Below are 14,599 nucleotides of genomic sequence, written 5' to 3'. Positions count from 1 at the left end.
TTCTTTTGCATTTAATCATTCTCCTTCACTGCTCTTTGGTCACACCAGTGTTTTATTAGTGAGAGTTTGTCCTGTTCCATCTGTGACGTGAGGAAGGGGTCACCTGGGGACTGTGCTTCAGGTACCAACACCCAGCATCACCTTGCTCTGCACACAGAGCTGTGTGTGACTCATGTTTGGGTGGATGAGGGACGGTGGTGCAGAGATCAGATCCAGCATCTATTTTTAAGTGCATGGAGTGACAGGACAAGGGGTAATGGCTTCACACTGACTGAGAGTAGGTTTAAATAGGATATTAGGAAAATATTCTTTCTTGAGAGGGTGGTCAGGCCCTGGCACAGGTGCCCAGAGAAGCTGTGGCTGCCCCTGGATCCCTGGAAGGCCAGGCTGGACAGGGTTTGGAGCAGCCTGGGACAGTGGAAGGTGTCCCTGCCCTTAGCAGGGCGTTGGGCTGGATGGACTTTAGGGTCCCTTCCAACCCAAACCATTCCATAATTCCACACAACCTCATGTGCAGCCTTCTCTTACCTTCCTTAGAGCTGCTGTAGGTGTGCTGTGTAGGGTGTTGGAATGATTAGAGACTCATTTTTATGTCTTTTTACAGATATAAATATATATATGCTTACACATACATAATTATTTATCTGTATACACACTGTATATATGCAAGTACACGCACAGGCATGGAAGCAGATTAAAGCTGCAGGAGCTGAGCTGGCAGGGCTATTAATTTTTCACCAAAAAAAAAAAATCTTACATTAAAAATAGAAAAATCTCTGATGATAAACTCTGCAGTGGTGAAATTCAAAGCATATCATTTCACTGAGCTCCTTGATGTAGAAATCATTACTGCCACTCTGCTGTATTAAAGAAAAAAAAAAACAAAACAGCCTGTGCTGTTGCAGTCTGGTTTAGTTTCCAATTAATGTTGACAGAACAAGAATTTATCAAGCAGCTGAAAGCCAAGGTCTGGGAAGCATTGCAGAGGTAATGTATTACTCATGAATACTGTACCTTATTCTGGAGCAGTTCGTACATGCCTTATTCATAACACCAGAGTCATGTCTGCAATGAAATGTAGGTGAATACCTTCCAACTGCAGCTAAGAGCAGTTTGGGAGCTGACTGCACTGGTGTGTCAGGCAGGAGCTGCACTTCAGCTCTTGCTGTGAAGAGCAGGCACCTCAGAACCTTCTGGATTTTCAGTTCATGCTTAGGATTAATGCAGTTACAGATCCATTCAGAGCTTTCCTAAACATTCTCAAAGAGTTTTTCACCAACAAGCAAAAAGCTGGTATTATTTGTTCTCCTGTGATGTGGAGCACAGAGGTAGAGGGGATGAAGAGTCCTTGTGCAGCCACTCTCAGTCTGGAGCAGAAGGATGCAGCTCCTGGTCCCTGCCTGAGCATCTCCCCAGAAGGAGAAGGAGCTGATGGCTCTGAATCATGGAATCACAAAACTTTAGAATGATTTGTGTTGGAAAGGACTTCAAAGGCCATCCAATCCACCCCCCTGCCATGGGCAGGGACACTTTCCACTGTCTCAGGTTGCTCCAAACCCAGTCCAACCTGGCCTTGGACATTTGCAGGATGGAGCAGCCACAGCTGCTCTGGAAAACCTGTGCCAGGGCCTCGTCACCCTCACAGGGAATCATGTTTTCCTCATGTCTAATCTGTACCTGCTCTCTGTCAGTTTGAAGCTGTTCCCCCTTGATCTGTCACTCCAGAGCCTTGTCCAAAGTCTCTCTCCAGCTCCCTGGTCAGTGACCTACAAGTTCTTGAACTTGCACCACCAACCCTTGGGTGGAGCTGAACACCTTGGCCCCTCTCAAAACCCTCACAGCATTGGGAATCTGATGGGTTAATGGGATGGACTGAGTGTGTTACAGCAGTTACGGGTTTTCATAATCTGGCAGATTGTGAAATTATGAAATTATGGCAGAATGGGGCCGGGATCAATCCAGCAATTGCTGTTCCACTTGACTTCAGCAGTGTCTAGCAATGCTCAAGCTGTGTTTCCTAGTGACTTGCTTCCTTCTGATCTGGGTCTCCTTCCTTCCCATGGACATTCCCAGAGGTTAACCAGTGTAATCAGCAAATACATTTGTTTGTCTTCTCCAATAGGAAACCTGACATTCTCCTCCCATTCCAAAGAGGGGGAGAGCCAAAGGAAGGCAAGGCAACAAGCTGGGGTTAACTCAAGGTGCTATAACCACTTTCAGGGCCCTTCTGTTCCAGCTTTTTGTGTTTTGTCCCTTCTGTTGGTGCTGTGTGGAGAGTTCTCACAGCACAGATGCAGGGGATCAGAGGCACTCCCTTGCACTAGGGCATGGTGATGGCTTTTCAGCACTCAGCTGAGGCATCAGAGCTGTGTTGTGATGGGCAGAGTCACCATCTGGAGAGGCTTTTCCTCCACTCAGGGGAAGTGTGGAGCAATGGGATCCCAGCACGGGCCGTGTGCCAGGCCAAGGTGTGGAGAGCAGCTTGACAGGCAAAAAAAGGGGGTTTTCTTCAATTTCTTTTTATGACCTAAGAGTGAAAGTACTGCAAGTCAGTAAAAACATTCCAGAAAACAGTTACTTGAGTTGATGGTGCCTCTATAAATAGTGCAGCATTTTGGAATGAGGCACAACAGAATTCCCCACCAGTGCAACAGTTTTATTACCTGTAAATGGGATGTGGTGCTCTCTCACCTGTCCAAACCTGGGGATCAAGTCCTGCCTCGTAAGAAAAATTATTATTTGTTTTTCCAGCAGGCACATTCTTGTCCTCCCATCACCATGAGGGCTGACAGAGCATCACTGGGCTCTGCTCACACAAATCCATGTGTTACCAATCCAAAAGGAGGTTCATTGGCAGGGCTCAGGGGACACCTTGCCAAAAACCTGGCCAGGGCATTAGAAGTCATTCACTTTTTTTTTCTGAGTTTATTTTGAGATGGATAGTATTCATCCCTGAATGGTAAATCCCCACTGCTGTGAAAGCTTCTATCTTGTGTAATATTTACTAGATGTTTGGCCATCCAAGCTATTTCTTTGTTTTGCCAGACAGGGATGAGCTAATAACATTTCCTGTCCTTAAAAGCCCTTTTAAAGCCACAGTTGATATCATATTTTATTTTGCTTGGCTGGAAGGAGTTAGATTACTTTTAGTGCAGTCACATTTTTATGTACTTCCAGAAATGAAGTGGCTTAAAAGGACTCCCTTGGGATCAGCCAAGGGCTTAAGGAAGAATATAATTTTGTTGGTAAAACCAAAAAAAACATCACACAGACCGCTGAGGTCCCAGGGTGGAGCCTCTCTGGCTCCTGCCCTGCTTGCTGCATGTCCTGCTGTGTCATCCACATGTGCCTGGGGCACCTGCAGGAGCAGGTATTTGCTGATCTCACCCAGAAATGGTATTCAGACTTCACACTTCTGCATCATGTGTGTTTTGTGTGTCTGTGGAGAATCCCCTTCTTGCATCTGTGAGAAGATTCAGCCATGCTGAATTTGCAGCATTACAAGATGGAAATCTGTAAATGTTGAAAGGTTTAAAAATGTCAGTGAAATAATCTTTAGCATTTTGAAGAATCTGATGAAAATTCAGGTTGTAACGGGAAAATCTGATCATTGTTGCAGTTGGCTGATTGGTCCACCCTGCTCTTCACACTGACATTTAAGACCTGGGTAATTGAAAGGCAAACTTGGATGTGAGTGTCAATATGACCCATAGACTGAGTATCATTCTCCCAAGTAGGGGGCATGTCAGGTCATCAGTTCAGGGTGTTTTTCCTCAAGTTGCTGTGTTACAGCAGCAGACACAAAGATCCTCATTTTGAAGGTATTTATGAAGTCCTGGTGCCATTATAATTCCATTTTATGTACTCACCAGGAAGCCAGGAGAATATTAGCCAGAGCTAAAGTGCTTTGTCCAGCCAGGGAGTACTGAGAGCTGGGTATAGAGGCAAACTTTGATAAAACAGAGCAGAAAATTTGTTTATCCTTCTCCAATCTTTCCTAGTTTGAATCCACTGGTACCTTAGCAAGGTAATGATGGAACACTTGGAATTTCCAGGTGTAAAAAAAGTAAGTGATGCACAGACCCAAAGTGCTGACCTGACACGTGGGTGGGAAGACATTCTCACATTCCCATCCTCTCTTGCTGGCTGAGATCTGATGGTTTGTCTTCTCTTTTAAACACAAACATCCTCAAGCAATTTGGGTGAAAAGAAAAGTACAAATGTTTTAGTCTTTTAAATCAGTTGCCAGTCTTAACAGGAACATATAGAAAGCCAGCTTGAAAAGCCTGGCATGGAATAAAAGGGTACAAAGAGAAATGTGCAGTTGTGATACAAGAGGACCCAAACTTCAAGCTGACATATGTTTTGCAAATCAGCAAAAGAGAAAGCTTTAATTGAATCTTAAATTAGTTTAAAATGTCAGTAACAGAGAAGTGGGTGATGCTTGCAGCAACCTGGTCTAGTGGAAGGTGTCACTGACCATGGAAGGGGCATGGAATGAGATGGGCTTTAAGGTTCCTTCTAACCCAAACCAGTCTGGAATTCTGGGATTCTGCAAGGTGCCGATGGCCAAACAGCAGAGGAGGTGGTAAGGTAAAAATTAAAGATGCTGACAGCTTGCATACAAGGCAGGACAGGAAAAACCAACTGTTTGAACACTGGGGTTGTGGGGGCTGACAAAATTGCTCAAACTGTCAGGTCATACACTGGTCTCATGTTCCCAATGGTCCTAATGAAGTGGGAACCACTGAGGGTATTTTGATTAGATGTTGTATGAAACTGGGATTTGTTTTTGCTGAAGGATTCACTCTGCCCCACAGTTCTGAAGAAGGATTTAGAAAAGGAAGTTATGAGCTAAAAAAAGAGAAATAGGGCAGGCTTTTGCCTGAACAGTAACTGAATTATAATTGTGTTGAATGTACTTTTTTTTTTTTTCTTTTGTAAGGGGTACATACCACCTTTTATGTCTTGCACTAATATTTAAGTGTATATATATATATATATATATATATATATATATATATATATTCTGATGCAATAGTTAATATTTCTATAGCATCTGTGATTATCTTCAGAGGGCTATTCTCAAAATATCTACCCTTTTCCTTGGTCCTGATGGTGATTCAGGCAGCTTATTTTTGGGCTAGATAGTAGTGTAACTATTTTTAAATTATTTTAACTGTTTATTATAAAAATGCTTTCCCTTTCCAATTTCACCATCCTGAGTAAATGAAATTTAATATTGACCTCTAATGTCCTGTGTTGTGTCATTTCAAAAGCAGCATTTAGCAGTGGCTCGAATTCCTGAGCTCTTTTTCCCTCAACACAAGCAGGTATTTTTCGTGGTTTAGCTCCCTGAATTTTAAGGAAACAAGTACATGGAGCTGTTATTTATAAGAGCTTGTCTAATCTATTGCTTCTTTTGGTGATAAAACCATTTCAAGTGACAAATCTTTTGATGGCTAGGGTGATGCTGCAGATTACCTTTCACACAGAGGAATTAGAGGTTGCAGCCAAGTCCAGCAATGGGTTAGGACACGATTCCCACTCATCTTCCTTCAGAGGAAACAAATCCCACCTTGTGCTGAGGTTCTGTGGCACCAGAATCATCCCAGTCCCAGGCACACAGAGCAGAACTGGGACCCTGCTGCTTTGCAGGGGTGGAAGTGAGCACCCGGCGTGCGAGAAGGCAGAAACCAGGGTTTGCGTATCAAAACAGAATTAAATGTGCAGTGCAGGATGCCTGTGCAGTTTCCATGGAATCAGCAGGCTTTCCTGGGAAGTCAGTAGCAGAAGAGCAGCATTCAGGGCATACTCATGGCATGGTTCCTGCTGGAGTTGCCATCCCACCCCTCTGCTCTTCCATCCAGCTGTTCGCTCCCATCTGTCGGCTACGGAGAAATTATGGCTCCTTCCAGAGGAGGGAGAAATGTGCTTAACCATGTTCTGCCAGTTAGGGTGCTGTAAAATATGTCAGACCTTCAATATATTATGTAGAACCTGATCATGGACACCAGCTAGAAAAGTTGGAGCCAATCTGGTACAAGATGCCAGAGCATACTGCTCCAGGCTGTGGTTGAAAGTTCCTGAATTTACCTTGCTGTGAGCAGATACTCTGTACTTTATTTAAAAAGAAAAAAAGCAGCAATCTTGTGTTCCTAACATGGCTTTTTGTGAGGGTGTTGAATGGATCTGGTTGTTCACAGTTAAATCCTGCCTTTCCTCGACCTTGGAGATAGCTACATTACCTTTACAGGTAATTTCCTGCAAGCTTATTAATTGACTGTGAAGGTCAGATATGGCAAATTGTCACATTATTGTGGGTATAGTCATTATTGTCCTGAAACTCCTTTGAAGTCCAGAGACCCAGGAGGATCTGCCCAGTGTAACTGAGCACATTTGTAAGTGTGGATCTAAGTTCCTTTCTCTTTTTCAGGGTCTGAGTAAAAAAGTTGGGGTATCTTCCTCCATCCTGCAAGGGCTTTGGATCTCCTACAGTACTGAAGGTCTTTCAATGGCGTTGGCATCTCTGAGAAATCTCTACACCCCAAACATAAAGGTACTGGAGGAGGAGGTGGAGAGCTGGGGGGTTCAGAATTCACTGGAGCCATGTCCAGTGTCCTGGCCAGGCTGAGCAGCTTGCTGGGTGTTTGTCCTGAGCTGAGGAGAGGCCTTCAGTCAGTTGAGATTTTTTTACCATGTGAGGTAGTCTGTCAACTCCGCTACTTTGTCAAAGGATCTCGTTTTCATTGCAATGAGCAAATAGTGAGTTTGGGCCTGTGCAAAATGGGATTTTCCCTTCCCAGAGATGTGGAATGCAATAACTGATGTTGGAACTTGGCGTGTAAAGGGCTCTGGCTTAGATAGGCATGAACTCTGAGGTGGCACCAAATCCAACAGCACATGTTCATGTCCTGGTTCAGGCACTTCTTTTGCAGTGGTGAGGTGAGTGTATTGACTTAGCCGAGCCCATCTCTACAGCAGAAAGTATTTCACACAGAGATACAGATTTGGAATTGTTTTCTCACATGGGAGGATGTTTATCCCAGGTCCTTCCCACCCAGGCAGGGTGAGCTCAGTGTCTGTCCCCATGTCCCTTCCTTGTCACTCTCGAGCATCAGGTGCTGGCTTTTCCACTGGTGCCAAGGGCAAAGGGAGCCAGACCAACCCTGGAGAGGAATCCCATGGGAAGAGTGCTGAGTACAGCTCTCTCCAGCTGTGTGTTTTAATTCCCCATCCCCTCCATGTCCCCAGATGCTGGAGCAGGGCTGGAGTGGCTGTTCCAAAACAAAGGGTGGTGGCACCTTCAGACCACTTCCTAGCCACTGGGGAAATTATTAAACTGCTCCATCTGCATCAAATGGGAACATCTTTTGGGCAGATATTTTTGCTCAGCATTTTATGTCCTTTGCCATTTGTTTGGAGATGTGTAGAGGGTTTTTGCTGTGGTGTCACCCTGGCAGTAAGCTCCTGTCTCTCTGTAAAGCTCAGCCTAAGGCTCTCCTTCCTTGCGCAGGTCAGTCGGCTGCTGATTTTAGGAGGCGCAAATGTCAATTACCGGACGGAAGTTCTGAACAACGCCCCCATTTTGTGTGTCCAATCTCACCTGGGGTATGCAGAGATGGTGGCCTTGCTCTTGGAGTTTGGGGCCAACGTTGATGCTGCTTCTGAGAGCGGCCTGACCCCGCTGGGCTACGCGGCTGCCGCCGGCTTCCTGAGCATCGTGGTGCTGCTGTGCAAGAAACGGGCCAAGGTAAAAGAGCCGCGTTGCTCAAAAGCTGATCTCAACTGCTCCATGTTTGCTCAAGCTGGGTAGGAGCTGCAGGCAGGACATGGAATACTTGCTATGGAGCATCCTCCAGCAGATGAAGCCAGGAGGCTGCTTTTGGTGTTGGTTTTATTTTGGTTTTTTTCTGCTAAAATGTAGTGGGTTTACAAGCCCCACATTGACACCAGCTCCTGAGAGTCAGTAATTGGTGTCTGGAATTCAGGTCTGAGGTAGGAGCTGCCTTGTGACTCTGCACTGGTGACCTGCATAAGGATGTTCTGGAGAAATCCTTGAACTTCACAAGGTTAAAATGGCAACGCTGCTTTTCCAGCACAAAACATTCTTTAAATATCTCCCTGAGACACATTCTCCTAAAATTTTCATCAGACTTGTCCTAGAAAAATCCGCTTTGTTTAGCTTTGTGATGAGTGGAGTTTTAATTGTATATTATGAGTCAAGTCAAAATACTTTGTTGAAGAAGAAAATTATGTTGATTTTTGAAGTGGAGCCTCCTGGAAACAATTTGTGGCTTCTCTATATCTTTAATTTTAGTTCAAAAGGCAAAATATGGGTTTATGTAGTTTTGGTATGGATGTCAGGATGACTGAGGGACTGTTTAGATCTTGCTGGGTTGTGTTGTCTGTAATAATGTGAGGACGGTATGAAGGAAAAAAAGTAATTTTGCTTTTGTTGGATATTTTGAGAGAATTTAGTGATGTGAATCCTGCCACTCGTAGTTTTCCTTGAATATCCCTAACATACTGAGAAATACCCCAAAACACAGTTTGGTGTAGTTTGAAGACTAAGATATTTGCAGAAAATTCCAATACTGATTACTGAAGGAGTTGAAAAAAGAGAAATATTGATATATTATTAATGTGAATATGTTATAATACATTAAATATTTCTCATATGTATTATATAACTGTAATTTAGTGTCAGGCCCTGGAACAGGTTCCCAGAGAAGCTGTGGCTGCCCCTGGATCCTTACAAGTGTCCAGGGCCAGGTTGTAGTATTTCAATGCACAAGAAAATTTGAATGTTGGTCTTCAGGACACAACGGAAAAAATATTTTTGTAGTCTTTGAGTTTTTGAAGAAAATTGGAGAAACCTAAAAAAAAACAAAAAAAAAATTATATTTTCCCCAAAGTGAACATTTGTGGCCAAGGTAATGCCAGAGCCTGGGACATTGCTTTGGAAGTGTTTGTTTTCTGGTCATGGAAGTGATAGTTTACCAGGAAAACGCACATTTTGCACATGTGGCGTTGCTTTGAAACAGGGATTGGAAACTCTGAAAAAGCAAAGATGGCCTTGCTCATGGTTTTGTTTAACTGTATCTTTTTACCTCTTTTCAAGGTGGATCATTTGGACAAAAACGGGCAGTGTGCCCTGGTCCATGCTGCTCTCAGGGGACACCTGGAGGTGGTGAAGTTCTTGATCCAGTGCGACTGGAGCATGGCTGGACAGCAGCAGGGAGTGTTCAAGAAGAGCCACGCCATCCAGCAGGCCCTGATTGCTGCTGCCAGCATGGGCTACACCGAGGTAGGACCTGCTCTGCCTCTGCAGGGAGGGAAACCAAGGCTTGGCCTTTTGCTGCCCACTCACCAGAGAACGTCTGGAGGTAGAGTCCAGGGCACTTCTGTCCTGCTCTTCCTCCCTGTCCCATCCCAGTGTTCACAGATCCCTGTGGTCTGGGCAGGCATCCAGGAGAGGAAGGATAACGAGCCTTTAAGTTGTCAGAATAAACTTTATAATAAACTTTTAAGCAGGGATAAGATGGATGGACGCACGTGGCCTACACCGCTCCTCCAGCACCGATGGGGAGTGTGAGAACGTGTAGCTTTGGGCTGTGTGTCGAGGGAGAGAAGAGACAGAGAGCTTCCTCCTGCCATCCTGACAAAGATTTATGGTGGGGAAAATTATATATAGAATACTTGAGGTTGGAAGAGACCATTAAGGTTATTTGAGTCTAAGTGTTAACGCAGTGCCAAGCCCACCACTGCCATTAGTACTCCAAAGAGCCCCAGCAACCCCCAGTTCCTTCTCCTTTACTTAAGAATGAGTTTCTTTCCTACTAAATACCTCCTCTCAGCCTCATCTCCTCTAGGAGATGCACCCATTGCACATACCAGGTCATCTCCAACAGAACAGACACATTCACAGGGAACTGACCTTACCAAGTCTCATGTGCCATCATATCAAGACACTTGGTAAAGTGTTTTTTGTACAGGGCCGCAAGTACAGGCTTGTACAGGGCAGCAAGTTCAGTGATTAATCTCAGGAAGAATATTTCCTTGATGTCAGGGTGCCAGGCAGAGACTGTTCCCTTCCCTCTGTGTATTACAAGCAGCTGGTGTGATGGTGTCAGCAGTTCCTCTATAACACATTCGAGTTCATGATCTGACATCATTTTGTTTTAGATCGTCTCCTACCTGCTCGATCTTCCAGAAAAAGATGAAGAGGAGGTGGAGAGAGCACAGATCAACAGCTTTGACAGCCTCTGGGGAGAGACAGGTGATTTCTGTAGGAGCTGTAGCTTCCCTTCCCTTCCCTTCCCTTCCCTTCCCTTCCCTTCCCTTCCCTTCCCTTCCCTTCCCTTCCGCCAACCACAACTGAGCAGCCTTTTGTCTACATGAAACAAGTCTGTAAATTCATATGAAACTCAAGACTCCCTTTCACATAACTGTATTATTTATTTCCCCAAAAGTAAATAGAGAGTTTAAATAAATTTGGAGAGAAATGCAGGTTTCCACCTAAAAATAGCAGTCTGCTCTGAAAATCTGAATCCTGGCTTGTCTGAGTTTTGGTACTTGTTGCTCATGTCTCATCTTGCACAGAGCAGAACCAAATGCCTGGCTCAGTGATATCAGCCTGATATCATCCAAATGGCAGTGCCAAGTGACATCATAAGTTTAGGAATTGCTGACAGCACACTGTAGCCAATTCCAGATGGAGCATTTCCCCCTGGGACAGAGCTAACATCAAAACCCAGCAGAAAAGTGTCTGAGTCACTTATGCTATCTCCATCAGAGTTGGAAGTGCAAAAAACATCTCCATCAAACTGTTTGTCTTGCTGCCAGGCTGTGAAACAGATACACGTGCTGGATAGGAGCAGTTTAATGATTCCTTCTCCAGATGAAGTTGTTTTTTTCTACAAGAAAACACAGCAGCAGAAACAGAATACACTCTTGCAGATCCCTGGTGTATGAGGCCGTGGTTTGACATTGCTCACTGACAGAGATGGGCACATCCACGCCTGAACCTGGTCTCAGGCTCTGTTTGAGCCCTTTTGAGAAACACAGCAGTTGTTGTGTGGTGTTTATGCCAGGACTTGGTTATTGCACAGTGAGTGGTCCTTCTGGAACTACATCCTCATGGAAAAGCTGCACAATTCTTGTTCACCAGTGCTGGATCCTGGTTGCTGCTCCTTGGCTGTGCTCAGTGGACTCACCTTGGTTGTGCTGGGCCATGGGAGCTCTCCAGCAGACTGTGAAACTTCAAACCAGCCCATTTTCACCCTCTTTCCTCTCCTGGAGGAGCAAGGTCTGGCTGCTCAGTGGTGCAGGAGCTTTTGAGCTTCCCTTGAGCTGCACTGCAGATGACAGGCTGGAGCCACATACACACTCCAGTTGCTTGGACCTTGAGGAACAGAGCAGCAAAAAGATGTGTCACTACAGGCAGAAGGAATTGCAAAGGAAGGTAGAGAAATAGTGGATCAAATCATCCTGTTTCAGTAATGTCTTCTCCAAAGAACAAACACCAAACACTGGAGTGATTCACAATATTTTCATTGTTGCAAACATAAGTAATTTTGATGTAAAATACCTCAAATTAACCTGCAACATTTTGAGTGCAGGCAGGCTTAGGAGTGGAACCCAGCAGCCCTGCATGCCAATCCCTCTGCCTCCTTCTATATTTGTAGCTTACGTTTAAAACCCACATGGATCTGATTATAGATTTTGCAGAATGTTCTGCTTGTGGCAGCAAAATGATTTTTCATTTAACTCTTGGTGTCTCTCAACCCCAAGAGAAGAAAATTCAGCCATAATATGGAAGAGAATTGAGAATTAATTAAATCCCCCACCATTAACAGTGTTGCAGTTGGAAACCCATCAACACCTTGTAATCGGCCAACCCACAGAAATGTACTTCAAAGAAAAAACAAGCGACATCAGTCAGAAATAGACTCCCACCTTCTGCTCCAACTCCTACCAGAAGCAGCAGAACATGGAGCCAGTGGAGCTGTGCTGAAGTGCACAGAAAGTTAGGGAGAGGGAGGAACCAGAAAGTCTAAAATTAATACTGAAACAAACCACCGGCAGGTCCTGAACTTGGAACTATTTTCAGATTGAATATGTGTTCTCTAACTCAACCACACTTCTGAGCTAACAGAGCACATTTTATCAGGGAAAGAGCTCTCAGGTGTTGCTTCTACCCGCCTGTAATATCATGAGCATATGAAAATGAGAGATATTTTTGGCTTTGCACAAAGACCCTGGCTGGTAGGATCAGCCCTGGCCAGAAACAAAGCCCAGAAATAGTGTTCTTGGAAAACAGGTGAACAAATCCATCCTGTTTTGCTTTCCAGTTGTTTCCCTGGTTTCAAAGATCTACAGACTAAAGTGGGATATGGAAAATAAAAGTCCTCCGTCTGGATTACACTGCTCTGTGCTTGTTTGGACAAAGAAAAGCCACAAATGTGACTGATGTCAGTGGCTGGCAGGATCTGTCAGTGCCTCCTGCTTGATCCCTCACTTGCTCCCTTGTACTCATGGTGGCATGAGGCAGTGCCTGGTTGCAGAAGGTCTTGTCAAGTACCTGAAGACCTTTATTTTCTCTGGATATTGTGCCCCTACTCAGATACATTTGGCCTCACAGCCACAGGCTTTGGCATTAGGGAAAAGAGTAACAGATTCACGATCACATTTCTTGGCAGCTAAACCTGAACCTCAGTCACAAGTGCCTGTAGATTGTTTTGTACTTATTGGGGTTCTCATCCCATTTCACTGGGACTTGCAGAAAACAGTAAAAGCTGGTTGTCCCAAGCAGCCTCGCTCCATGACATTATGTAAACTTTTCATGGAAGAGCTGACCTTTGAGGTACCTAAAATTACAAGAGTGGAAGCTCTACCAATCCATCCCATTTCCTTTGTTGGTTTTTCCTGCCATGAGATAGGTTTGGCATTTCAGGCCCCGTCACTTTGGTATCCAGCAGAAAGACCCGTTCCTGGGTAGGAGAGCACTCCCGTGAGCGCGTGGCTCTTTCCCTGACTGCCCTCCTGTCTCGTGCAGCTCTGACGGCGGCGGCGGGGCGCGGGAAGCTGGAGGTGTGCCGGCTGCTGCTGGAGCAGGGCGCCGCCGTGGCGCAGCCCAACCGCCGCGGGGTCGTGCCGCTCTTCAGCGCCGTCAGGCAGGGCCACTGGCAGGTCAGTGCGGTCCTCTCTGGTGCTGGGTCGTGCCATCCCTTCTGTCTTGCTGGGGTAGGCATGGAGAAGACAACCCCCAGCTCTTTTGGGGAATGGTCAGAGCAAAAAGGAGTGATGCTGGTTCTTCTGTCACCCCAAGCTCTGGCTGGCCGCAGACAGCTTTGCTTAAGTGCTGTGTTATAGAATCATGGAATAGCAATCATCTGATCATCTAATTCCATCCCCCTCCTATGGGCAGGGATACTGTCCACTATCCCAGGTTTCTCCAAGCCCCATCCAGCCTGGCCTTGAACAGTTCCAGGGATGGAGCAGCCACAGCTTCTCTGGTTATCTCACCATTTGAGAAGCAAATGGGATGCTCATGACTTACATGAACATTTTTCCTGTCCTTATATCTTCCTTCATTTTCATAATCCTTAATCATCCCTCCAGCAATCCTAGAGGCCACCATGCCTGTAGGGGTGGGAGTTTTCTAGAATGTGGGGTCCCTTCATTTTCATAATCCTTAATCATCCCTCCAGCAATCCCCGAGGCCACCATGCCTGTAGGGGTGGGCTTTTTCTAGAACGTGGGGTCTGTTCTGCTTTTCCTTGGCTCTGGCATCTTCTCAGCTGTGTCTCCAGGTGTAACCTGAGTCCCTGAGTCCTGGCTTTGTGTGCTGCAGATCGTGGACCTCCTGCTGACACACGGTGCTGATGTGAACATGGCAGACAAGCAGGGCCGGACGCCGCTGATGATGGCCGCGTCCGAGGGACACCTGGGCACTGTGGAGTTCCTGCTTGCACAAGGTTAGAGCACGTGCTGGGGACCAGCTGTGGTACGTCCCACCACACCAGCTCCAGCTTCATCCTGAGCAAAATTTGGGATTGGGTCAGCTCAGGATCATCTGGAGGGGCTTTGCCACAGCTTCAGGATGGTTCCTGGGTACAGCATGGGCAGCGTCAGAAAAGAACTGGCAATGTGTTGAGGTGCTGGAGCATGTCCAAAGAAGAAAACAGAGGTGGGGAAGGGTCTGGAGCACAATAAGTGGCTGAGGGAGCTGAGAGCAGCTCAGCCAGTAGTAAAGGAGGCTCAGGGGAGACCTTCTGGCTCTGCACAGCTTCCTGGCAGGAGGGGGCAGCCAGATGGAGGTCAGGCTCTGCTCCCAGGGAATAAGGGACTAGAGGAAAAAGCCAGGTTGCTCTAGAGGAGGGATAAAAGGGTTGTTCAGCCCTGGCACAGGCTGCTGAGGGCAGCTGTGGAACCCCCATCCCTGAAGAAATTTAAAGAATTTAAAGATGAGGCTCTTGGTGACATGGTTAGTGGAGGGCTTGGCAGTGCTGGTGGAACAGTTGGGTTCAATGATATTGAAGTCTTTTCCAACCTGGATGAGTCTCTGATTCTGCATTGTCCTCCCTTGCAGTCT

General features: G+C 45.9%; 1 protein-coding gene across 1 annotated transcript in view; it reads left to right on the top strand.

The window, feature by feature from the left end:
- The window catches only part of TANC2 (tetratricopeptide repeat, ankyrin repeat and coiled-coil containing 2), a 150,790-nt gene that overhangs the window by 119,168 nt on the left and 17,023 nt on the right, over positions 1-14,599 (top strand). The window contains exons 17-22 of the mRNA XM_041426254.1: positions 6,437-6,559; positions 7,517-7,753; positions 9,125-9,310; positions 10,189-10,282; positions 13,061-13,194; positions 13,859-13,982. Coding sequence (XP_041282188.1) covers positions 6,437-6,559; positions 7,517-7,753; positions 9,125-9,310; positions 10,189-10,282; positions 13,061-13,194; positions 13,859-13,982 — 898 coding nt within the window. The remainder of the gene's footprint in view (positions 1-6,436; positions 6,560-7,516; positions 7,754-9,124; positions 9,311-10,188; positions 10,283-13,060; positions 13,195-13,858; positions 13,983-14,599) is intronic.

This window comes from Onychostruthus taczanowskii, unplaced genomic scaffold (genome assembly GCF_017590055.1).
Source record: "Onychostruthus taczanowskii isolate IOZ18803 unplaced genomic scaffold, ASM1759005v1 scaffold91, whole genome shotgun sequence".
In the NCBI taxonomy this organism is placed as follows: Eukaryota; Metazoa; Chordata; class Aves; order Passeriformes; family Passeridae; genus Onychostruthus; species Onychostruthus taczanowskii.
This window is presented reverse-complemented; position numbering and strand designations above follow the sequence as displayed.